Genomic DNA, 27,037 nt, shown 5'->3' with positions numbered 1-27,037 from the left:
CTGGGTGACAGAACAAGACCCTGTCTCAAAAAAAAAAAAAAAAAACCAAAAAAAATCGTAATAATAGACCCTACTAAAAGAATAAATCTGTAACATCATGGAGAGAAAGGCCTCTCAGACACTCACCTTTATGACATGGATTTTCAGCATGTTCTACAGCCGCATTTATCTCTTGCTTTAAAAACCACTTTCTAGATGCATCTGAAAGAGCAGACGCTTTCTTTGCTGATCTCAAACAGAACTCTTTTCCTTCAGCTTCCTTCCACTAAATTCAAATAAATGGAAAAAAAATTACATAAAAAGTATAGTAATACACATCTCACAGTAGAATGAGCCCCTTCTGTCTTCTCTATCCACTTTCCTTTATATTCCCATGGCAAGTAGGATCTGTTTGGTGTTACGGTAATTGGGGTGCCTGTGTTGGCCCAAGGCTATTAGGAGCCTTGAAAGCAGAGGCAGGTTTTATCCAACCCGCAGTACTACAGAGTGCCACAAAGCACACAACTATATCCCAAATAGTTGCTGAAATAATAATGCATTTCAGTAAGTTTCAAATCTCAAATCTTACAAGACTAAGCTAGGTTTGCATTCATGGCAATTGCATTTTATTTAATTTGAATGCTACATCTTAATAATAAAATCTACAAAATTCAGAGAATGAACTCTTTGCCCAGCTCTCGTCCACATGATGACCACAGGGAAGTCAAGTGATCTCTATTCACCCCTATTTTCTTCTCCATAAAATGGGAAAATAATAATCTTAAAATTAGCTCAGAAGGTAACTAAAATATATTTAAAATCCAACTCCTAAAGTTTGCCAAAATTCTGGAAAAGCTACAGCTTTTACATGGAAACACATTATTTTTATGTTATAGAAATAATGCATTAAATAACAAAAACTTTAAAAAAAATCACAAAATAGGAGGGCAAGGAAGGATCACAGATATCCATCCCTTTCATGCTACTGATGAGGGGGCTGATTCTGAGCAGCTTCTCAAGGCCACGCAGTGGTCAAATCAGCTTTATAACACAGGACACTAGATAGACATAAGGAAGGATTTCTGCAGAACGTGAAAGGCCCTTACAATGATTCTCAGTCAACTCTCAAAAATACCATTTTACCCAAAGTCCAGCAGCAGTGAATTTCACACAGTCTAGCCCTAATGTCAGCAATGTTTATGTTGAGAATGTGAGTTTCCACCCCAGTTTTCCTGAGAACAGCCTCAGGGTTCTGGGTATTACTCCCACCCTCTCCAAGCCCTTCTTCCTGTCCTAGAATGAAAGGGTTATAAGATAAGGCTCCATGCCACTGGGATGGGGTAGGAGGAAAATGAATCTGGAATAGTGACTTGAAGGAAATACACTGTAAGAAGCCAGCTTTCAGAATAGACACTGTGATACAGCAACAGAGAGAAGCAATTAAGCCAGGTATCTAGATCTTGATCTTTCCCCAGCTTCTCAATGTCCTTACAAAAGTCCATGGTACCTGCAAAAATATCTCCAGAGCACAGATCCCAGAGTCTTTGGAAGGATCAACCAAAAGATACACACGTGTGACATATACTATTAATGACCTCCTCGGACTCCATTCTTTGATTCTTCTTTAGGAATAGAATCTTTTGTTTTTATTTTTAGCTATCCTATTAACTGATAGGAAAAGAATCTTAATTTTATTTGGGATGATAATGCTCCCTGTGAAGAGTATTATTTTTCTCAGCATCCTTTGCTGACAAATGTGGCTCGAAATATGATGTGGGACTGCTGGAAAGAAGTTAGAAGGGAGTGTGACTCAGGTGGGAGGCAGAACATTCGCACTTGTGCTCTCCCTTCTCCCTGCTGTCTGCAGTGGGTATGTGATGGCTGGAACTCCAGGAGTCATCTTGGATGGTCAGGTAACCTTGAAAATGAAAGCCATACACTAAGAAGAGGTGCAGAAAGGCTGAAAGAGGACATTTCCCTGATAACGGTGGAGCCCCAGTACTAACCCTGGACTCCCTACCTCCAGACTATATATCTATCCTATTCCTAGTCACTGTAGTGTGGGGTTTTGTTACTAGCAGCTACATACCATTTCTACCTATTCAGCATCTTTTACATGGCAAGTATAAAGAATGAGCTAAATTAAAGTACTAATATTATTCAAGCAGCCAGAATAAAAATCCAGGAAGTTGAGAAATTGAAGCACACTAATGTAAATGAGAAAGACGCTTAATCATTTTTTGGTAGAATCAGTATTAGATGACTTCTCTGACAAACACCTATTAAAATCAGATTATCTTTTCCAGCAAAAACGACGTGGTTTGATGCTTTTGTCATTTGACTCTGTACTACTTCAAAATTTCAGTGCTTAGGCTGGGTAAAGGGGCTGATGTCTGTAATCCCAGCACTTTGGGAGGCTGATGCAGGGGGATCGCTTAAGGCCCGGAGTTCGAATTTTGAGGCTGTTCAACCAAGTGAGACTCTGTCTCTTTAAAAAAAGAAAAAACAAAAAAACCCAATGCTTGATATAACAAAAAGCTGATAACACTATTTTTACCTTCTTGGCTTCCTGCTCCACCATTGCATTTAATATCTCTATTTCTTTCCTTCTGTTTTCCCTAAGGAGTTTGGCTACTTCCTGGTAACATTTGTTTCGTTGTAGATCATCACATTTTTGTTTATGTAAAGACTGAATCTGCCAGTCAGTATTTAGGCATGCTTGTTCAGCCTTTGCCAAATTTTCTTTAATCACCTAGGAAAAAGTTATACATTTCAGAAACAAGGTCAGACTGCTAACATATAAAATGAAGGTATAACCATTCAATGTATCCACGTGTCTAGGGCGGTTGTTCACAACGCTGGCTGCATATGGGCATCACCTGGGAGTGTTTAAAATAAGCTGATGTCTGGGCCTCACCACAAGCCAATTAAACCAATCACCGGACAGCTGGGTACTGGCACCTTTAAAAAACTCTTCAAGTAGAAATTAGCTGGGTGTGGTGACGGGTGCCTGTAGTCACAGCTACTAGGGAGGCTGAGGCAGGAGAATTGCTTGAACCCAGGAGGCGGAGGTTGCAGTGAGCTGAGATCATGCCACTGCACTCCAGCCTGGGTGACAGAATAGGACTCAGTCTCTACATTAAAAAAAAAAAAAAAAAAAAAAGCTCTTCAAGTGATTCTCATTTACAGCCAAGGTTAAGAACTTATCAGCTAGGGGATGGGTGGGATTCAACAATTTCCATGTTTTCAGCACTCTGAAGAAGAGCCCATTTTAACAGACTGGACAAAAGCCTATTTAAAAAAAAGGAATATCTTGAGAAAATCACCTAAGAGACTGTTGTAGAACAGAAGGTATCTAGTGTACACTATTCCTGGTTTTCGGAACAGGAGCAGACCGGTACACATACCCATTTCACATTGTGTTAAGGAGGTAATAGAGAAAGCTCTTCTTTGAAAGTCTCAAGTTCTATTTCAATTCACTTAAGTCAGCATTTCTGAAAGCGTACTCCATAAGAAATTCTCTGAAATACATCTGGGAAATTTTCTTAAATATTCACAAATGTACAGTATCCTCAAATTTGGCATGAAAAATACCTCACTTTAAGACAGCATTTCCAATACTTACTTGACCATCCCCCATTTTATTGAATAATAGTTAATAGTCCACACAATACACTTGGAAGTGCTGGCTTACATACCAGGCAGGGACCTGATGCTTTGAACCTAATCAACTCAGGGACAGTTTTCAGAGGCAGAACATAGAAGGACAGTATAATTTGTTTTTGTTTTTTTTTTTTGAGACAGAGTCTCGCTCTGTCGCCCAGGCTGGAGTGCAGTGGCCGGATCTCAGCTCACTGCAAGCTCCGCCTCCCGGGTTCACGCCATTCTCCTGCCTCAGCCTCCTGAGTAGCTGGGACTACAGGCGCCCGCCACCTTGCCCGGCTATTTTTTTGTATTTTTTAGTAGAGACAGGGTTTCACCATATTAGCCAGGATGGTCTCGATCTCCTGAGCTCGTGATCCACCCGTCTCGGCCTCCCAAAGTGCTGGGATTACAGGCTTGAGCCACCGCACCTGGCCAGGACAGTATAATTTGTAAAGTCACTATTCCTTTGTATTTTCTTCTAAGTCACTACTCCTTCGTATTTTCTTGTAAGTCACTATTCCTTTGTATTTTCTTTGAGGAAATTCCTTTGTATTTCCTCAAACTGTAGGAAAAAGACATGCATATGATTGTCAGTGAAGTAAGCATCCTATATATAAAAGGAAGCAATGTGAGATTCTAGGAACTGTGACAACTGAAGCAAAGAAACAAACTAATTCAACTTTACAGAGTTTAATTTCGATTTTGTTCTCTTAAGAGGGTGACAGATGAAAATTTCTCTTCTGCATATACACTAAATGGATCATATTTTTACCTTCTGAGTTTTCTGACTCTGTGTTTCACCTGCTTCTATCAGCTTATGAAACATGTGTTCTTCAAGATCCACTTTTCGTCTATAGGCATCTGCATCTGCTCGCATTTCTTTTGCAACAGCTGCTTGATTTTCAGTAAGATTCTGTTAAAATCATTTGTAAAAAAAAAAAAATCACTGATTTATATAATGCTAGAATACAAAAACAACTTTTTTCAGAATAGTAATATGCACACAAATAAAAGCTGCAATCATCTAATTTTCAAAGTAAAATGCGAAGACTGCAGATATCAGCAAAAATGGCAGAGTAAAGACCCCTGGAAATCCTCTCATCCATAAAAGCATTGAGAACATGGATTAAAAAAAAAGTCAAAATGAACTTTTTCAGCATTCTGGAAATTAACCAAAGGCTTGGAGCTACCTGGGGAGCATTTACTTATAAAAATGGCTGAATCTCAGTAAAAACAGCTAGCTCTCTGACATTTCATCTTGCATTTTTCCTGTTCCCACCCCACTCCCAAGCTATGCATTAGTCTTTTTTTTTTGTTTTGTTTTGAGACAGAGTCTCACTCTGTTGCCCAGGCTGGAGTGTAGTGGCACGATCTCAGTTCACTGCAACTTCCCCCTCCCGGGTTTTCAAGTGATTCTCCTTCCTCAGCCTCCTGAGTAGCTGGGATTACAGGTGCCCACCACCAGGCCTGGTTAACTTTTTTGTATTTTTAGTAGAGATGGGGTTTCACCATGTTGGCCAGGCTGGTCTCGAACTCCTGACCTCAAGTGATCAGCCTGCCTTGGCCTCCCAAAATGCTGGGATTACAGGTGTAAGCCACGGTGTCCGGCCTATGCATTAGTCTTGACAACCAGCAGCCTGGAAGCCAAGCAAAATGGGGTTGGACAGAGCTCCTTCAAACCACCATTGCTGGAGAACTGTCATTGTTTGAGTTTTCTGGTGGTTCCCTGAAAGACCACTCCTAAGGCTATCTTTTTAAAATCTCACTCAGAGCTTGCCTAGTGCAGAAATAGTCTTTTATCCCTGGGGAAGTTGTTGAAAACAATTAGAGCAAACTGTTGAATATCTTGGCTGCTTGGGGCAGTGGATCTTGGGAGAGCAACCAATAGGCTAAGTAAAAAGCTTAACAGGAAAAACTGGAGAATCAGATGTCCACAGGAGGCTTAAAAAATCTCAGATAGATTCCTGGAAGGTCATGTGCATGTGTAAAGCTGTGCATATGCTAAGGACTGTGTTCTCAGTCCTGAGAAAGACCTCAGATCTCACACTTCTGGTTAACTCTGAGGTTTTGCATAACCAGGAAGTGGAATCTAAGAAGTAGAAACTGCCTAGCTGAGTGATAAAGGCATGCCCTAACATGCACACAGAGCTCCTCAACAACTACTAGAAGCTTACTGTTCAAAGAATCTATTAAAATCTCTGTCCAATCATTTGCTGACCCCCAAACTACCTGAGTAGAGACATCAGTAGCTATATACAACAAAAGATATGGACTTTCAAAATTAGTTCAGAAAAGTCACTAAGCAAAGAAACAAGAAGAAACCCTGGGGAGGGGAGACAATCTTATTTCCAAAATTGCCACATTATATGCCAGACGGTCCTATAGTTGACGTAATAATTTTCTTATTTTATGATGGGTCTATCAGGGTGTTACATGAATTTTCAACTTACAATATTTCTAACTTATGATGAGCTTATTAGGACATAACCCCATCATAAGTTGGGGAGCACTGTATTCAAAATGTCTAGTTTTCAACAAACAATCACATGATTGTTTGGAAAAAAACCAAGAAATATGGGACAGGCATAGTGGCTTATGTGTATAATCCCACCACTTTGGGAGGCCAAGGTGGGAGGACTGCTTGAGCCCAGGAGTTTGAAACCAGCATGGGCAACATAGCAAAACCCTGTCTCTATAAAAACTACAAAAATTAGCAGGGCGTGATGGTATGCACCTGTAGTCCCAGCTACTTGGGAGGCTGAGGCAGGAGGATTGCTGGAGCCTGGGAGGCAGAAGTTGCAGTGAGTTGAGATCATGCATGCCACTGCACTCCAGCCTGGGCAACAGAGCAAGACTCCATCTCAAAACATAACTTCTGTTGTAAGACTGCCACAGATTAAAGTTATGCACTCCTATGGATAACTTAAATCTTCTCATGAAGAAACAACAGCCAAACGCTAATTAAGGGACATTCTACAAATTATCTGGCTTACATGTTTCAAAAAATATCAATGTCATAAATACAAAGAGTCAGGAACATATCTCATTTTAAAGGAGAATAAAATAATGATAACAAAACAATGGATGAGATCTCAGATTTTCTTTTGCTCTAAAGGACATTTTGGATACAATGGATCAAATCTGAATAAGGTTTATATATCAGATCATCTTATGTTAATTTCTGATTTTGAGAACCGTACTGTGGTTATATAAGAGGACTCCTTGGTCTTAGGAAATATACACTGAAGTATTTAGGGGTAAAGGAGCATTGGGACTGTAACAGTTCAGAAAAACAAGTATATATTTGTGTGTACATATGTGTATAGGTAAAGAAAAAGAGGAAGAGAAAGCAAATTTAGTAGAATGTTAGTGTTTAAAAATCTGAGAGACAAATATCTGGAAATTATTTGTATTTTTCTTGCAAATTCTCTGTTAGTTCTAAAATTACACCCTTCAATTGCCACTATCCTCCACCTCTAAAGAAAAGATAGTAAAAAGTAAAGTTTAGCTTAATCCACGTGAATTACATCTAATTCCAAATCATGGGAGACTCAGTCAAACTATAAATCCCTTGCTCAGTTCTAGAAGAAATTCAGTGTGGAGACTTTAAAAGTGTTATAGGTGTAAATGGATGCTATATGGTTTAAATCTCACCTAATATGGCTATCAAACATATATGTTACATATTATGAATTCACAGTTATCACTAATTTCAAACTAAAAGTATGACTTTTTTTTTGAGACAGGGTTTCACTCTGTCACCCAGGTTGGAGTGTACAATCTTGGCTCACTGCAGCCTCCGTCCCCCAGGTTCAAGTGATCCTCCCACCTCAGCCTCCTGAATAGCTGGCACCACAGGTGCACACCACCACATTTGGCTATTTCTTTGTATTTCTAGTAGAGATGGGGTCTTGCTGTATTGCCCAGGCTAAAAAGTCTGACTTTTTATGTGGGCTGAAAGAAGTGAAAACTTACAGTTTCAACACTAAATGAGTAACAAAACATTTTTCGTAAGTAATAAAAATTTATATTAACAAAGCTCCTTTTTTCCAGTGTCTTGAAAACTGAACAGTAAGTACTAAGCAGATATTTGCTGATTTAACTCCAGAAGATTCCAATTTAAAGTAATTTACAGGCCAGGCGTGGTGGCTCATGCCTGTAATCCTAGCACTTCGGGAGGCCAAGGTGTGCAGATTGCTTGAGCCCAGGAGTTTGGGACCAGCCTGGGCAACAAGGTGAAACCCTATCTCTACCAAAAACACAAAAATTAGATAGGCGTGGTGGCACATGTCTGTAGTCCTAGCTACTGGGGAGGCTGACGTGGGAGAATCACTGGAGCAGGGGAGGTTGTAGTGAGCTGAGATGATGCCACTGCACTGTAGCCTAGGCAACTGAGTAAGACTGTCTCAAAAAGAAATAAATAAAAATAAAAATAAAGAAAGAAAGTACTTTACAGCTCCCGACTGATTTACCTTTCAGGATCCTCGTGAGGTATTGAGATAATTTTGTAGTCACTATTACATAATTACAGGAAAATTTAGTAAGTTGGTAAAAAATCCTGAGGCAAAATCTGGGGCCTACATCTGGTGCTTCAGACACTAGACTAAGCTGCTAACAGAAACATGAATTAAATAATTACAACAAACTGTACATTCAGACATTTTGGCTACCTTACAATCCTGCATGGCACTATATTCTGCTTAAAAAGTGAATAAAACGAATGCTAGAAAACCATGAATAAATACAGTCTAAAATGGGTTTATACAAACCCTGCTTTTCTTTTTCTTTCTTTCTTTTTTTTTTTTTTGAGATAGGGTCTCGCTCTGTTTGCCCAGGCTGGAGTACAGTGGTGTGATTACGGTTCACTGCAGCCTTGAACTCCAGGGCTCAAGTGATCTTCCTGCCTTTGCCTCCTGAGTAGTTGGGACTACAGGTAAGCATACCCAGCTAAATTTTTAAATTTTTGGTAGAGATGGGGTCTCACTATATTGCCCATGTCTGGTCTGGAATTCCTTAGCTCAAGTGATCCTCCTCCCACCTCAGCCTCCCAAAATGCTGGTATTACAGGTTTGAGCCACTGAGCTTGGCCAAAACCTGCTTTTCTTATGTTGGAAATAACTGAATTATACCTTCTGATAAAGTCTCTTTTGTGATTCGAGTTCCAGCTGTCTCATTTCTAGGTCTCTGGCTGTGGCAGCAATTTCTCGATCTCTCATATATACCTATGGCCAAACAACAAACTGTGAATACCAAAAAGAATTTACAAAATAATTTTTAATAGATTTAGTAATCCTGTAATCTGAACGACCTACTAACAGTATTTAAAATAACAGCAATCGGGTTTTTGAAACCAGAGTAACTGACAAAGATTAATACTCACTGCAGAATCTAGGAATAATCTCTCAGTTAAAGTGAAGTTTAATTTAAGAATAAAAAGCACAATACCATATGCCCATCTACTCAGACTGGAAGAATAGATAGCAGTTCTTACAGTATTACAGTAACCAATATCATGAGTTAGAAAAACTTGAGCAATTTAAATCTGGGGTAGATAAAAATATAACATTTATTTAATGTTCTTTTTGACTAAACTTCTCTACTTTTATAAGTTCGGTTTGACAATTACCAATTCTAGGTTTAAATTTCTTGCAGATGGTTCGACCTGTGTGTGTTCTGCTCCAAGTGAATTAATTTAGAGTTTGCCTATTTCCAAAATTTGATCAGTTGGAAGTTTTTTATTCCTATATACTAGAGGGTTTGCATATGGAATATGGCACTCTCTAGAGACTCTTAGAAATGATCTTAGATATAAGGTAAAATGTTAGATATTGTCATTATGGTAAAAGACATGCTATCAAATACTTAAAATAGGAGAAACAGTAAATGAGAACATAGTTGGATGTGCAAATGTATATATCCAAAGGCTAAAAGAGAAACATGGACCAGGACCAGCTCAATTTAAAGAGGTTATTAGGAAAGGAGCTAGCTCAAAGGTGGGGGGAAGCTTGATTGTATGAAGTAAGAACAGCAATAATGACAGGAAGTGGAGGAGAGGTGTGGCATAGCAAATCACGCTTTTTAGGAATTTCAATTACTGAGCTCTTTTGCTTATGAATTTTCAGAGATACAAACAGCTATGTACCACAGCAAAAACCGATCGGCTTTGCTTGCTGCTAACAGATGTTCACAGTCACATGTACTTGTCATTTCAGATTCAAGCAGCCTTTCCTGCTAGAGCCTGAACCACGAGACGAACTTTTGCGGTTTGGCAGGGTCAGAGCACAACATCAGAACAGGCAGCTGGGAGGACAGGAGGCTGGAAGGGTAGGCAGAGGCCAGATCATGTTGCTGAAAGGAGTTTATAGAATTCTTGGACCAAAAAGTGCCGCCTCCTGTTTCAAAGGAGTTTGGAATAAAGACATCAGAGTTCTGAGCTTACTTTGTGGGAAGAACATACACTTTTCTATAGTAATGAAATATCAATCTCATTCACTAGACGAGAAAATTAAAAGAAATCTTGGATTTTGAAAACCAATTTAAAATTAACAAGGCTTAAACAAAACAAGAAGTATGATGCTATAAAGAGATAATAGATTTCTAATACATATGAATTAAAAATACTTTGAAAGACTTAGGCCAGGTGCCTGTAATCCTAGCACTTTGGGAGGCTGAGGTGGGCAGATCACTTGGAGTCTGGAGCTCAAGATCAGCCTGACCAACATGGTGAAACCCTGTATCTACTAAAAATACAAAAATTAGCTGGGTGTTGTGGCAGGCACCTGTAATCCCATCTTCTCAGGAGGCTGAGGCATGAGAATTGCTTGAACCCGGGAGGTGGAGGTTGCAGTGAGCTGGGATTGCACCACTGTACACCAGCCCACGTGACAGAATGAGACCCTGTCTCAAAAAAAAAAAAAAAAAAGACTTAAAAAATACTTAGTATTTTATCAAAACTAGGCTTGAAACTCTAAATTAGTGCATAAATTCAGTGCAATCCTAATAAAAATTCCAATGGGATTGGGACAGGTGAGAATTCCAAAAGTGAAACAATTCTTAAAGTCTATTTGGAATGACAAACATTGGAGAATACTGACAAAAACTCTGAAAAGGAAGACTAATGAGTGAGAATTAGGACTAGTTAGTAAAATACTTCAAAGCTACTGTCATTCAAACAGTGTGGTACTGGCTTAGGAATAGAAAAAGCAAGGAAAGAGATCAAGTATGTAACAGAATTTAATATGTAAAAACCATCGTTTGGCAAATGACTTGGCTAATAGTCAGCAAACGGTGTTGGGACAATTGACTTGCCTTTTAGAAATAAGTAAGCTAACCTGACAGAAAGTTAAGTCTAACTTCACAGAAAGATGGACAAATGATACAAATATGTAATGTGTAATTCTACAAATGGAAGATAAGTAACAGAAAAGATACTTAACCTCACTAACAATAAAAAAAGGCAAATTAAAATAGACTATTTGTCATCTATCTGCTTGGCAAATATTAAGACTGATGCAGTACAATTGACTATACTAGGGGATGGGTACTCTTACGGTCTTAAAATAGCTTAAGCCATTTCATTTTTAGAGAACAATTTGGCATAATTTAGAAGTTACTCAACAAAAGTATGTGTGCAAGTAAAAAGACTTTTATGATGTAGCATGGTTGTTATTTGTCCAACAACAAAGCATTAAATAAGCTATTCATTCAATGGAATATTATACAACCACAAAAAAGAAATAGATACACATAACATATGAAAAGATATTCAACATATGTAATTTTAAAAAGCAGGTCACAAAAACAATGTATAATGAGAATAATCCCATTTTTGTATAAATACAGGAAAGCATGACTATAATTACTCCTCTATCTATAGAACATACCTGAAAGGCTATATAATTAACCTTTTTTTTTTTTCTGAGACTGAGTCTCGCTCTGTCACTCAGGCTGGAGTGCAGTGGCGTGATCTCGGATCTCAGCTCACTGCAGCATGTGCCTCCGGGGTCAAGCAATTCTCTGGTCTCAACCTCTTGAGTAGCTGGGATTACAAGCACCTGCCACCAAGCCCAGCTAATTTTTGAATTTTTAGTAGAGATGGGATTTTACCATGTTGGCCAGGCTGGTCCCGGACTCCTGACCTCAGGTGAACTGCCCGCCTCGGCCTCCCAAAGTGCTAGGATTACAGGCATGAGCCACCGCACCCGGCCAATTAACCATTTTTTAAAAGTGTTTCTCTGGGGATGATATGAGGACTGATGGAGAAGGTCCATTTTTAATTCTATATATTTTGTACTGGAAATTATTTTTATACTGGCCACAGATAATTTTTACATGAAAAAAGAATATGTCCCCTAATTAAAAATTAACTGCCAGGCATGGTGGCTCAGGCCTGTAACCCCAGCACTTTGGGAGGCCGATGTGGGCAGATCACCTGAGGTCATGAGTTCGAGATCAGCCTAACCAAAATGGTGAAATCCCATCTCATGAAAAATACAAAAATCAGCTGGGTGTGGTGGTGTGTACCTGTAGTCCCAGCTACTTGGGAGGCTGAGGCAGGAGAATCGCTTGAACCCGGGAGGTGGAGGTTGCACTGAGCTGAGATCACACCACTGCACTCCAGCCTGAGCAACAGAGTGAGACTCTGTCTCAAAAAAAAAAAAATTAACTTAATGGCTAACTGATACTGATATTTCTATTTTTAGAGAAACAGTCACTAAGGACACTTGACTAATTTTCCTGGCATTTCTTAAATATTTAGCCATTCATGAAATACAAAAGAAAATGAGAAAAGCCGAGGGGAAAATAAAATTAAAGGGGCTATTTAGTATTCATGGTGGACTCTAAGAATATTATTTAATTTGAAGGCGTTCATTACATTTAAGTGAGAGTAAATGGAGATGACATATGAGAACTAAGGTAAGAATAATAAACCTTTCTCCCAATTTCATCATCCAGTCTTCTTAGCTCCATTTCCTGTTGATCTTGCTGAAGCTTCAGAAAACGCCTTCTTGCAGCATCTTGTAAGTGCATTTCCTTTACTTGCAGCTCTCTTTTCACAGCAGCTAGCCTTAAATACAAAATACATCAAGTGGGACAAATAAAGCAATTCCTAATATGACTTAGTTTTTTCATAATAGGTCTACCATGCTCATCATTTCAATACAATTGCTATCCTTTATCTGAAAGAATGCCAGAACTGCTCCACCGTTACCAAAGATGATGTATACTTATGCTTTGAGAATTTTAGCAGAAAGCTCACCGGCTCAGTTCAGTAATTCCTTTTAACCCACACTCTAAATCTTAGACGGAATTACATAAAGTTCCGTCTAAGAATATGAATCAATAAACACAGAAGTGAGTTTCCCAACAATTGGGCTTAGTCTCAATGTTTATCCCACAACTTTACTTAATTTACACATTTTACCTTATTAACATACTTTTATGTATTTATTTTTAGTTTTTTCTTTTTCTTTTTTAAGAGACAGGGTCTCACTATGTTGCCCAGGCTGGCCTTGACCTCCTGGGCTCAAGCAGTCCTACCTAGTAGCTGGGACTATAGGTATGTGGCACCACACCCAGCTAATACACTTTTGAATATGCATTTAATACTCATTCCCCTGTCCTCCAAAGTGTTAAATGAGTAATGACATAATCATTTTATGTTACAATTGTCAGGTCACACAGGTATGCTTAAAACACAATTAAAAAAATTATACTCCACTACAGGTGATGTACCCAGCACTCTAGGACAAAGCATTTCTGCCCACTATAGAATAATGTTTCTAAATAATGTCCTTCCAGGAACATTAATCCATGCAAATCTAGCTTATATTCAGTATAGCTTTAGAATTACATTTTACTACATAGCAATTTTTTGAAAAGTGGTAATATAAAGATTCTTTTTATTAACTTAATAGTTGCTTAATAGAAATGCCACAGCTGGGTAATCCTATATATAATGTTGTTCCTAAAATGAAAAAATGAAAGAGCATAAAAATTATTCAACCAATTTATATGTCCAGATTTTTTTTTTTAAAAGGGATAACACATACCTCTGTCTTTGTTGTATGATTTTCTCCTCCTCTTGTAAGAGCATTTCTCTTCTTGTTTCTTCAGCTTTACGAAGCAGCTCTTGTTTCTGGTACCAAGCTTCATCTTCAACTCTTTGCTGGTCAACTTCAGCTTGCATATCTTCAACTGTCTGCCTTAAGTAGGTAATATTATTATGAAAACACAAAGAAGAAAGCTAAGTAATTTAAATCCAAGAATCATCAAAACACAAAATGTATACCGATTAATGTATAATCCATTTTATTTCCATATGCAAGAATTAACTATCTTTAATATTTCTAGCCTTCAAACCCTGATTTTACACAAATACTCATAATATGAATGTATTTTTCTTTTTTTTTATTGAGATGAAGTCTCACTCTGTTGCCCAGGCTGGAGTGCAATGGCGTGATCTCCGCTCACTGCAACCTCTTCCTCCTGGTTTCAAGCGATTCTCCTGCCTCAGCCTCCTGAGTAGCTGGGACTTCAGGTGTGCGCCACTACACCCAGCAATATTTTGTATTTTTAGTAGAGACGGAGTTTCACCATGTTGGCCAGGCTGGTCTCGAACTCCTGACCTTGTGATCTGCCTGCCTTGGCCTCCCAAAGTGCTGGGACTATAAGTGTGAGCCACCACGCCCGGCCAAATGTATTTTTTCATTAAAACTTTCTTATTATGTTTAAAACACATTTCGTTGTATCAGAAAAAGAAAAACTATTCCATAATTACCTCTCTCTTAAGTAATCCAATTCATCATTCCTTATTCTTTCTCGTTCTTGTGTCTGATAGTCCACAATAAACTTTGGATATTGGTTAAATACTGGATACTGCCCTTTTGTCAGTGCAACAAAAACATTAAGCATGCTGTCTGGATGAATGTCAGTAGGCGTGGTCTCCATGAGATGATAAACTTGTCTAATCACAACATTTATATCCAGGTTATTCCGATGGTGGAAAAAAAACTGTAAGAAAACTTGGTGTTTAAATCGAGATTTGCAGACAAATCAATTATGAGGTAGGTAGAATTAAAACAAGAATTTTTTTAAAAAGTGAATCTATATTTAAGAATATACATTTTTTTTGGTAAATTCATTAAAGCTTTTCTTTACTCAAGTTTTACAATGAAGACAATTTATTTAAAAAATGTAACAGAGTTTCACAATCATAAGAAATTCTGACATAAAATTAAAAAATGAAGACTTTTAATACAATAGAAAAAAAATGCTTCAGCAATGGAACAAATTCTGCTTGGATTATTTTTTCTTCAAAATCCAAAATAAATTATAAATTAGCCTTTGAAAATAAATTAGCTTGATTCTTTAAAAATATCTGAAATGTTTCCACATTATCTTGTTTTGCTGGAAGATCCAAATTAACATGTCATGGGATCATGAAATAAAAATAAAGTTTAATTGGACATTAACACTAAATAAGTAACACACACACACACACAAGAACCCAACTAATTCATCTTGTCTACCAAAAGAGCATCTACTTTTTATAATGATCTTAATGCTTTCTTTCAGACACTTTCCTGCCAATTCTCAAAATTCTCATAGTTACCTTTTGCATGTGTAATAAGCATTCAGACTATCTAAGACCAGATAGGTCATGATAAGATTATGCACAGAATAACAACACTCTACCTGTTAAACATCCTTTATAAAAGCAAAAGGCAGCCGGGTGCAGTGGATCACGCCTCTAATCCCAGCACTTTGGGAGGCCAAGGCGGGTGGATCACCTGAGGTCAGGAGTTCAAGACTAGCCTGGGTAACCTGGTGAAACCCCGTCTCTATTAAAAATATAAAAAACTTAGCTGGGTGTGGTGGCGGGCGCCTGTAATCCCAGCTACTCGAGAGGTTGAGGCAGGAGAATCACTTGAACCTGGGGGGCGGAGGTTGCAGTGAGCCGGGATTGCGCCATTGCACTCCAGCCTGGTCGACCTGGTCGACAGAGGGAGACTCTGTCTCAAAAAAAAAAAAAGCAAAAAGCACAAACCCCAATATTACCATGATTCTTTTCTTAAGCTATGATTATAAGACTACTAGCCTGCTATAATTGCCTGCTTTATTGTCTATAAACTGTACACGGGTAGGGATGTGGTCTAACTTGTTATCCTTTATATTCCTACCACCTAGCACCAGTGTCTGACATATAACAGGGACTCAGTAAATAAATGGATCTTTCAATTGAAATAACTGATATGGCCTGGCACAGTAGCTCACGCCTGTAATCCCAGCACTTTGGGAGGCAGAGGTGGGTGGATCACGAGGTCAGGAGTTTGAGACCAGCCTGACCAACATGGTGAAACCCCATCTCTACTAAAAATACAAAAATTAGCTGGGCGTGGTGGTGCGCACCTATAATCCCAGCTACTCGGAGGCTAGGCAGGAGAATCGCTTGAACTCGGCAGGCAGAGGTTGCAGTAAGCTGAGATCCCACCATTGCACTCCAGCCTGGGCAACAGAGCAAGACTCCGTTCTCAAAAAAAAAAAAAAGAAAAAAAAAAAAAAAACAGAGAGAGAGAGAGAGAAATAACTGATATTTGAGAACCTTCTGTTAAGAACAAGGATCGTTACCTCAAAATCATCTTTAAGATTACAGTTGAGCAGAGGCACTCTAGAACATATGTTGTAGGCTACAACAGTCATCAGAAGGAAGGAAGGATGGTTGGAAAAGATATTATCAAACAGTTTCAGCCACTCCTCTCTTGTCAGCACTTCTGAGAACACAGTTTCAAGAAGAGGCCATGCATATAGCTAAAACAGATAAGGAAAAATTTATCATTTTTCTAGGGAAAAGTAAAAACAGAGCCATTGGTAATATTACCTTACATTCGATTTAAGCTATGAAAATCATATTAAATACATAATTATGAAAATAACTACCTTAATTTGGACCCTTCTTTACAGACTTTCAGGAAGGCAGTTTAATGAAGAAAAAGAATGGAATACTGTTAAAAACACAACATGTAGTATGCTTTTTATTATACTCCTTCAAGAAAATACTGTCTATATCAGAACCAACGTTAGCTTACAAAATAAGGCATGTTATTCTAAAAACCTTATGCTTCTTACCTGGGAAGTTATATCATGATCTATGAAGTGTTGCAGCAGTTCCTTGTCATGAAATGCCAAAACATTTTCTATCATACTAAGAATATTGATAGGAGGATTAGGAAAATATTCAAACCAGTGTTGACACCAATTGACTATGAAGGAAAAAAAAGAAACGTATCTTTAAGTATCTTTCTATGTTATCAAAAATCCTTGCAATTCTTAAATGTATCCAATCTTTATGTTCCCAATATGTCCATGAATAATAAAAAATATAACTCTTTATATTATATGACATCAATTTTAAAATTCTATCATGCTAACATAGTATGTTTGTAGAAATTTTGCAAATTTCTTTACAGTAGTCAATGAAAAAGTGTTAATTAAAACAAACAAACACAACTTCCCAAAATACTCCTGATGGCATTCTGGCTTCTGACTCCTGCTTTGTTCATCACCTAATTAACAAAATGATCTTTTTAAAAAGGGCCCCGATTAACCCTTCATTAAATGTAATCAACGTTAGCATGCCAAGCTCCTCAAATTTACTAAAATTCATATGTAACCAAAATTACAACCATATGTAACCAAAATTATATATACTGTATCCCTTAATCCCTTAAACGTTATAATGACAATAAAAATGTCCTCATTTTGAGGAAAAGACTGATTGTTCTATAACCATGGTAACAAGGAATAACCAGTAAATAGTCACCAGGACTGGTTTTATACCTAATTGATCATTGACAATTTGTTTCAGTAAACTTGACTTGAAAACCAACCAATCTGGCTGGGTGCGGTGGCTCACACCTGTAATCCCAGCACTTTGGGAAGCCGAGGCAGGTGGATCACGAGGTCAGGAGATAGACACCATCCTGGCTAACACGGCAAAACCCCGTCTCCACTAAAAAGTACAAAAAATTATCAGGCATGGTGGCTCGTGCCTGTAGTCCCAGCTAGGGAGGCTGAGACAGGAGAATGGCGTGAACCCAGGCGGCGGAGCTTGCAGTGAGCCGAGATCGCGCCGCTGCACTCCAGCCTGGGCAACAGTGCAAGACTGTCTCAAAAAAAAAAAAAAAAAAAAACCAACAAATCAGTAACAGTGGCATTCTTTGAAAGTCAGCTAGTCCAAAGTAGAATAAATTCAACTAACTCTAAGGCTTACTTTGACTCACTTGCGCTCTGTAATCAGTAGAACGACCCACATATTGTTCTCAAAACCGTATATAAGATCATTGGTTTGTTTTGTTCAATAAGGCTATGTTTAATCTCTCCTTTACTTAATTTTTAAATTTTTTTAGTTTTAAATATTGAGTTGTAGATTCATCCTTTGATACTAAGATCTCCTATCTCAAAATAGCAAAAGAAGGCTTTATCAACAGAATACTAGATTACAGTGGTTTATAAGAACTTTCCAATTCTGGAGTTCCATTATTTCACTTATTATTGATCATTTAAATTTGGGTTAATAATGAAGTCATAAATAAAACCTTGCAAAGACTGAGCTTTAAAAAATATGTCAAATTCTCTGTAGCTCTCTTAATTTTTTTTTTTTTTTTTTTTTTTTTTTTTTTTTTGAGACAGAGTCTCACTCTGTCGCCCAGGCTGGAGTGCAGTGGCGCGATCTTGGCTCACTGCAACCTCTGACTCCTGGGTTCAAGCGATTCTCCTGTCTCAGCCTCCCAAATAGCTGGGATTACAGGCACCTACCACCATGCCCAGCTCATTTTTTTTTTTTTTGTATTTTTAGTAGAGACAGGGTTTCACTATGTTGGCCAGTTTGGTCTCAAACCCCTGACCTCAGGTGATCTGCCTGCCTTGGCTTTCCCAAGTGCTTGGATTACAGGTGTGAACCACTGTGTCCAGCCCAGCTCTTAATTTTAAGAGGAAAATATGGTTCAGCAACTGAGTACCTGTTATGTCTCAGACACTGGCAGTTCTGAGAATTTAAAACACCACACATGCACCCAAAGCCCTGATCCTTACAGTCTTCATTAAGAAAGCACTGATTTTCATTAGTAAAAGGATATCCTACTGTATACAGCAACCATCTGCCTGCTCTTAAGTATTTTTATTCTGCTTTGATGCACCACAAATACATGGGTAGAGGACCTAGAGAGAGAACTGACAGATAGCAAAATACAGAGAAATGATAATTGTGTGGAGATTCTTTGCTAAACCAAAAGACTTTATGTCTTGTCATAAAAGAGACTCTAGTATCTAAAAAAGACTTTTACAAATATATTCCAAATTATACATAGATTTGACTTTTCCTTCAAAATGTTTTCTAAGTCCCAACTAGGCTAAAAACCTAAAAGCCAAAACAATGGCATATTCCAGCAGTGCTAGTATTTAGCTGAAGTTCAGTAAATTTTTTTATTTTTATTTTTTTCTTTTTGAGACAGAGTCTCGCTCTGTTGCCCAGGCTGGAGTGAAGTGGCCCGATCTCCGCTCACTGCAAGCTCTGCCCCCCTGGGTTCATGCCATTCTCCTGCCTCAGCCTCCCGAGTAGCTGGGACTACGGGTGCCCGCCACCACGCCCAGCTAATTTTTTTTGTATTTTTAGTAGAGACGCGGTTTCACAGTGGCCGCCAGGATGATCTCAATCTCCTGGCCTCGTGATCCACCCACCTCAGCCTCCCAAAGTGCTGGGATTACAGGTGTGAGCCACCACGCCCGGTCAGTAAATTTTTTTAAATTGTGCTTAAACTTAGAAGCATTCAGGATGTCAACAAAACAGTTGCAACTTTTTTTTTTTTTTCAATTATAGAGTGGTACTCAGTTAACAAAACATTTATTTTGTATAAGCTACATTAGAGAAAATTGAAGATGAAAAACTACTATCCCCATACAAAATAACTAATTTGTGCTGTGGATTAACAAAAACTTGCTTTTAAATTTCTATGCCAATTTATAATCCCTATAGTGTACCAAGCAAAGCTAATCTTATTGAAAATATCACCAGGACAAGGCTATCTAAAGACATTTAATAGGGTGTTAACTATATAAAAAAAGACACTGTACAGTTTAAACAAATGTTACACAGCCTGACATTTCAATGTTTTTCTTTAAAAGAAGTGAGTGTGTACAAGAGTGTTAAATGCTTTATAGACAAGAAGAAAAACCTGCGCTAGAACCAATTTATTCATCATCTTCTTCATCTTCCTCATCCTCCTTTTTCTTGCTTTTTTCAGCCTTGACGTTTCCCAGTTTTGCTGCATTAGGCTTTCCTTTAGCTTGGTATGCAGCAATATCCTTTTTGCATTTTTCCTTTGGCTTTGCAGCCCTCTTGTCAAAAGGCTGCTTGTCATCTGCGGTGGTGTAGCTCCACGCCTCTCCCGGTTTCTTTGCAGCATCACCAATGGATAGGCTGGATGTTCTCCTTTGATTTCAAGGCAATATTAAGAACAGAACAAGAAAAAGGCCAAAGGAGGCCTCTTGTGAGATGCATTGGGATCCTTTAACTTCTTTGTTTCTCCTTTAGGAGGGATGTAGGTTTTGATTTCTTTCATGATGAAACTTGTCTGCCTTTGCCATGTCTTCAACTTTTCCCTTCTCTTTAGCAGACACGGTCTTCCATTTCTCTGAAGCCCTTCTTGGAAAACTCTGAGGTGACTGGAGTATCTGGGTGCTTCTTGTGCTTCTCCTGGCAAATCTGCACAAAGATCGCAGGTGATGACATTCTACCTCTGAGCTTCTTGGAATTGCCTTGCTAATGTTTCGTTCTTTTTCCTCAGTGAGGCAGAGTCACCCAGTATCCATCAGACTCGCACCTGTGCCAGTGGAGAGCACAGGGCAGGTCGTACCACACTCTTTTAAACAACTGGATCTCGTGTGAACTAACTGAGCGAGAACTCGCTTACAACCAAGAGAATGGTGCTAAGCCATTTATGAATGATTCACCCTTAGGATCCAATACCTCCCACTAGGCCCCACCTCCAACATCAGGGCTCACATTTCAACATGACATTTGGAGAGGACACACATCCAAACCATATGACACCCCTTTTGGGGAATCAATTATTCACATTTTATGACCTGATAACACCAATTCTGGGAGTCTACCCAAAGGAAACTATTATGTTTGTATGCGAAGATAGTTATAACAGTGTTACTTTTAATAGATAAAATGCCAGGTGCGGGGGGCGGCTCATGTCTGTAATCCCAGCACTTTGGGAGGCCGAGGTGGGCAGATCACTTGGGGTCAGGAGTTCGACACCAGCTTGGCCAATGTGGTGAAACTCTGTCTCTACTAAAAAAATACAAAAATTAGCTGGGCGTGTGTGACAGGTACCTGTAATCCCAGCTACTCAGGAGGCTAAGGCAGGAGAATTACATGAACCCAGGAGGTGGAGGTTGCAGTGAGCCGAGATAGCACTACTGCACTCCAGCCTAGGTGACAGAGTGAGACTCCTGTTGCAAAAAAAAAAAAAGAGGTTAAAATTAAAAACAATCTAAATATCCAAGAAGATTAAACTAGTACATGCACATTATGTAATAATAGCCAATAAAACTGTTTATGAAATTTATAAAAATAAGGGAAATATATATAACATGAAGTAAAAGTAGTATAACAACAAGAAACTGCTTTAAAAGTATGGAAAAATTAGAAAAAATAAAATTCTTGCAGTTGTGGAATACATAAATGATATATCTATAAGATGAAATACTATATTATGCAGATTATGCAGACAATAAATTATAATAATAATAATAATTATTATTATTTTTTGAGATGGGATCTCACTCTGTCTTGCCCAGGCTGGAGTGCAGTAGAGCAATCTCAGCTCACTGCAGCCTCTGCCTCCCAGGTCCAAGTGATTCTCCTGCCTCAGCCTCCTGAGTAGCAATGCTTTACAATTACAACAGTTCTATGAAGAGTAACTGTCTTTCAGTAAGTGAAGGATCTGCTTCATTCTTACTAAATCCAGTCTGTAATATCTTTTAAAACTTAACTATCCAAGTTTTCTTCTAAATAAAAAGGTTTACATATAAATGCTTCACTTGTCTATTTTATGTTTGATACCTTAGTGTTTCACACTTTCGTGACTTAAAAGTAGAGACATCTAGAATTGTTAAATGTTGCAAAGGTGCAAAGACATCAGGAAAATGTATAAGAATCCATTCTTGATCTCATACTTTAATAAGTATTTACTTACTTATAAGAGTAGCAATAACTTCAAAACAGATGAGTTGGTTGTTCTGGAATAATTTTACGAATGGAAATGCCAAGAGTGGAAGATATGGTGTGTCACTAAAAATGACAGACCAGTGAGCTAATGCAGATAAGGTTCTGTGAATAAAATAACTTAGTATTAAAATTTATTTGAATAAATAACATATTCACACGATAAAAATTTGACACAAAAAGTATATTTGGTGAAAATTCTTCCTTGTACCCCTATCATCTAGTTCACCTCCCCAGAAGTAATCACTGTTACAAACATAAATCTTTTCTTAAAAAACCATAAATGGTAGTATACTATAAAAATTGTTCTGTACTTTGCATTTCTCGATTAATGGTATCTTGGAAATAGTTTATATCAGTATATGCAGAACTTCCTTACGACATTTTACAGATGGATACGATAGCTTTGTACCGATACACCTTCATTTCTTCTTTTTCTTTTGTGTTCCTGACACAGGGCTTCGCTCTGTCACCCAGGCTGGAATGCAGTGGCATAATCATGGCTCACTGCAGCCTTAAACTCCTAGGCCCAAGTGGTCCTCCTGCCTCAGTCTCCTGAGTAGGTGGGCCTACACGTGTATGTATGCCACTATGCCTGGCTAATCTTTTTTGTGGGTAGAGACAGGGTCTCACTATATTACCCAGGCTGGTCTCAAACTCCTGGGCTCAAGCGATCTTCCCGCCTCAGCTTCCCAAAGTGCTGGGATTAGAGGCGTGGGCCACTGTGCCCAGCCACCTTCATTTCTTTAACATGATTTCTATTGTAGGGCATTTGCTTTCAGTCTTTTATAAGCAATGCTGTGCTTAATGCCACTGTATGTACCATACAGTGTGTATCATTCTTCACATGAGAATACAGACTTGGAAATTCCTAAAGTGGAACTGCTGAGTCAAGAATACGTGCCTTCGTAATTTCGAAAGTCAGTGCCAAGTCAGCCCCCACAAAAAGTGTCTACTTACATTCCTATGACTCGCCTAAAGGGATGTCTGTTTTTCATACTCTTGCCAGCATATTATCAACCATTTTTAAAAAAACCTTTAATCTAGGTGAGAAATGGTACTTCAATGTAGTTGCAATTGGCATTACTCTTTCTATGAGAAAGATTAAGCATCTTTTCATGTTTAAGAACCACTTCTAGGCTGGGCACAGTGACTCATGCATGTAATCCCAACATTTTGGGGGGTTGAGGCAAGAGGACTGCATAAGCCTAGGAGTTTGAGACCAGCCTGGACAACAGAGCAAGACCTCATCTCTACAAAAAATTTTTTAAAATTAGCCAGGTTTAGTGGCACACACCTACTACTCAGGACACTGAGGCAAGAGGATTGCCTGAGTCCAGGATTTTGTGGCTGCGTGAACTATAGTCACATCACTGCACTCCAACCTGGGTGACAGAGCAAGATCCTGTCTCTAAAAGAAACACACACAAAAACAAAAATAAATAAAAAGAACCATTTTACCACTGTGAACTGTACGTGAAATTGTTTATCCATTTTTTTTACTGGCTGGTCCTTTACATGTTTATTTATATAGGTGCTTTACACATTAAAGAAACCAGCCTTTCATTTGCCATGTTTTGCATATGTTTTTTTCAGTTTTACACGAGTCTTTGTTTTGGGAATTATTTTTACATATAGAGATTTTTATTCTTATCAACCTCTTCTAGATATGTCATACTTAGAAAGGCCTTTATTACTCTGGGATTATAATTCTCTCCATGTACTTCTAATACCTTTACTGTTAATTTCCTTTTTTAAATTTTTTGTTTTGAAATAGTTTTAGATTAAAAAAAAAAAACCTGCAAAAATAGAAGAGTTCTTGTATACCTTTGACCTAAATTCCCCTAATGTTAACATCTTGCACATAGTACAATTATCAGTACTAAGAAATTAACACTGGCACGATGCTATTCACTAAATTATGGACTTTACTCAGATTTTACCATTTTTTCCACTGACATCATTTTTCTGTTATTTCTTTCATTTCACCAACCCCAGATTCAACATTACATTTGTTTTGTCTCTGTAGTTTCTTCCAATGTGAGAGTTCCTTAGTCTTTCCTTATTTTTCATGACAACGCCATTTTTGAGGAATATCAGTTATTTTCTAGATTGTTCCTCAATTTGGGTTTGTTTGATACTTATGATTATAAGAGGTTACATATTTTTGGCAAGAATTTCACAAAACTGATGTGCATCATATTGACATCTTATTACCGGTAATTTTATTTATTTAATTTTTGAGACAGGTTCTCACTCTATTGCCCAGGCTGGAGTGTAGTGGTGCTATCATGGCTCACTGAAGCCTTGAATCTCCAAGTTCAAGGAATCCTTCCATTTCAGCCACAAGTAGCTAGGACTACAGGTGTGTGCCACCACGCTCAATTAATTTTTTAAAATTTTTTGTAGAGATGGGTTTCTGCCATGTTTCCCAGGCTGGTCTCGAACTCCTGGGCAAGTGATAGGCCCACCTCGGCCTCTCAAAGTGCTGGGATCACACGCATGAGCCACCACGCCTGGTGTACTAGTGATTTTAAATGTGCTTACTTGCTTAAGCTGGTGTCTGCTGAGTTTATCTACTATAAAATTACTATTTTAACATTTGCCATTAATAACTATCTTGGAGGAGATATTTTAAGACTATGCAAATATCCTGTTAATCCTAGAATATTTTTTTTTTTTTTTTTGGAGACAGAGTCTCACTCTTTCACCCAAGTCAAGTGCAGTGGTGTGATCTTGGCTCACTGCAGCCTCCACCTCTCAGGTTCAAGCGATTCTCCTGCCTCAGCCTCCCGAGTAGCTGGGATTACAGGTGCGTGCCACCATGCCCAGCTAAGTTTTGCATTTTTAATAGAGACAGGATTTCATCATGTTGGCCAGGCTGGTCTCTAACTTCTGACCTCAGGTGATCCACCCATCTTGACCTCCCAAAGTGCTGGGATTGCAGGTGTGAGCCACAGTGCCCGGGCACTCCTAGAACTTTTGTCCAGTAATTTTAGCATCAATTGGTGGATCTTGCCTCCAACAATGATCACTGTGGTGTCCCAACAGTGATCTTCCATTTCTCTATTTCCTTCTATATTTGTTAGAACTGTCCCTTCTCCCTCGTTTATATCTTTATTTATTCAATTATTTATGTCAGGATGAACTCATGGATATTTATTTTATTCTACAAGTTATATTTGATTGTTATTTATTTTGTTCCTCAAATTGTTCCAGCTTTGGTCACTGGAAACTTTTAGGTTGAGTCATGTGCCCTTTTGATATGCCCATCCTTTCTGAGCACTTCCTTACTTTATGGCACTAAAAGATGCTTCAGGTTCATCTTATATTTTCCCCACACCAGGAGGTGCGCTCACTGTTACCAGGGTGTCATTGCTAGGCCTTCTCGGTGGACAGAGCTTGGAAATATATGCATGTATACTAACTCCTGCATACATACATATCTATATTTCTTTCTGTGTCTATTCATCTGCATATATGTTAAGAACTAACACTATCAATTCCAATCAACTACTGCAAGATTCATTCTAGTCCTTTTGCTTATTTATCTTCTTTCTCTGAGAGTAAGAAACCTGGCTCTCATCTCTGTTTAGCTATTTGTATACAAAAAGTGGCTTCTACACAGGAAGTAGTTTCGGACTTGCTAACTCCACATTTATTTCTAATACTTTGATGGTTTTGTTTTTTTAAAAAGTAACTGAATCTTTAGTTCAAACAGAATTTATATGGTGTAAGATATGAGGTATGCTTTCAACTTTTTCTAGACGGCTAGCTAGTTATTCCATGTCATTTACTAAATAACCCACCTTTTCTTCATTACTTTGAAATGACACCTTTAAAAATAAGTCAATTTTTGAATGTAGCTGGGTCTATTGTTAGACTCCACATATCTATTTATATGTCAGCAACAATTTCAATGCTTTATAATAGCTTTTAATATTTAAGGCTAATTCCCTCTCATTACTGTTTAAATATAAATTATTTTTCTGAGAAGTATACTTTATAGTTAATGTGGCAAGCAGAATAATGCAAATTGCCCCCCTCCCCAAAAGATGTCCATGCTCTAATCCCTATAATCCATGAAGATATTATTTTACATGGGATTCTGCAGATATGATTAAGTTAAGCACCTTGGGGTGAGGGCATTTATCCTGGACTACCTGGCTAGGTCCAATCTAATTATATAGGTCCTTAATATCAAAGAACCCCTTCCTGGTTGTGGTCAGAGGGAGATACGACTACAGAGGAATGGTCAGAGAGGCGCTTTGAGACAGAGAAGGTGGGCCTGAGTCATGAAATATGGGAAAACTTGCAGAAGCTGGATAAGGCAAGGAAAAGGATTCTCCTCAGAGCCTCTAGAAAGGAATGTGGCCCTGCTGACACTCTGAGTTTAGCCCAGTGAGATCCAACCCATGGTGAATTTCTGCCTACCAAACTCTAAGGATAAATTTGTGTTGTTTTTAAGCCACTACATATGTGGTAATTTGTTATAGCGGCAATAGAGAACTAATATAGTTAATGGAATTAATAAGCTATTTCAGACATTTTTTATTATTTGATACAATACTCAGAACAACCCCAGGAGGGAGGGATTAGCATCATTACTGAGCCTAGGAAATGGAATTTCAGAGAATGTAAGGAAAGCCTCATTATTGGAAGGGCTAGAAAATCAACCTAAATACAAGAACATGTTCTCCTAAGGATAGTACTTTCATAATTACAGAAGTTACATATTCGACAGTGAGTTCCCATCTTTTGACTGACTCTCAGACTGGCAACAAATAAAGACTGATAAAATCCAGTGTCGGTGAAAACAGTAACACTGGCATTTCTCAGGGTTGGCAGAATTTTCTGAGAGAGAGAGAATAAATGAATGACTTGACCTAGTAGTTTCAATTCTAGAAGTCTATACAAAAATATTCACACAGGATATTGATGAAGGTGTTTATTATAATATTGTCTGAAAAGCAAATAAATGTAAAACAACCTAAATGTCAATGAACAAGTTGAAGACTTAAATCCTGAAACGTCCATCCATGTGCTTTTTTTAGAAGGACGTAAACCTACATATACTGACAGAAGGAGGGCCATGATAGACTTGAAAGTAAAAAAGAA

General features: G+C 38.2%; 1 protein-coding gene across 9 annotated transcripts in view; it reads right to left on the bottom strand.

The window, feature by feature from the left end:
* The window catches only part of TBC1D31 (TBC1 domain family member 31), a 78,238-nt gene that overhangs the window by 7,090 nt on the left and 44,111 nt on the right, over positions 1 to 27,037 (bottom strand). For 5 of the 9 annotated variants that reach the window (XR_005240992.2, XM_008001461.3, XM_008001462.3 and 2 more), the window contains 10 exons: positions 21,891 to 22,024; positions 16,753 to 16,886; positions 16,255 to 16,434; positions 14,405 to 14,637; positions 13,677 to 13,829; positions 12,556 to 12,691; positions 8,754 to 8,846; positions 4,397 to 4,537; positions 2,537 to 2,731; positions 127 to 265 (listed from right to left, as the gene is read on the bottom strand). Coding sequence is in view for 8 of the 9 variants with exons in the window: in XM_008001461.3 (XP_007999652.2) it covers positions 127 to 265; positions 2,537 to 2,731; positions 4,397 to 4,537; positions 8,754 to 8,846; positions 12,556 to 12,691; positions 13,677 to 13,829; positions 14,405 to 14,637; positions 16,255 to 16,434; positions 16,753 to 16,886; positions 21,891 to 22,024 (1,538 nt within the window). In the remaining variant the exon portion in view is untranslated. The remainder of the gene's footprint in view (positions 1 to 126; positions 266 to 2,536; positions 2,732 to 4,396; positions 4,538 to 8,753; positions 8,847 to 12,555; positions 12,692 to 13,676; positions 13,830 to 14,404; positions 14,638 to 16,254; positions 16,435 to 16,752; positions 16,887 to 21,890; positions 22,025 to 27,037) is intronic. The other 4 variants (XM_073018332.1, XM_008001466.3, XM_008001463.3 and 1 more) reach the window with 3 other exon arrangements.

The sequence above is a fragment of the Chlorocebus sabaeus genome, chromosome 8 (genome assembly GCF_047675955.1).
Source record: "Chlorocebus sabaeus isolate Y175 chromosome 8, mChlSab1.0.hap1, whole genome shotgun sequence".
Classification (NCBI taxonomy): domain Eukaryota; kingdom Metazoa; phylum Chordata; class Mammalia; order Primates; family Cercopithecidae; genus Chlorocebus; species Chlorocebus sabaeus.
Note: the sequence above shows the minus strand (reverse complement) of the source record. Positions and strands in the feature narration are given on the sequence as shown.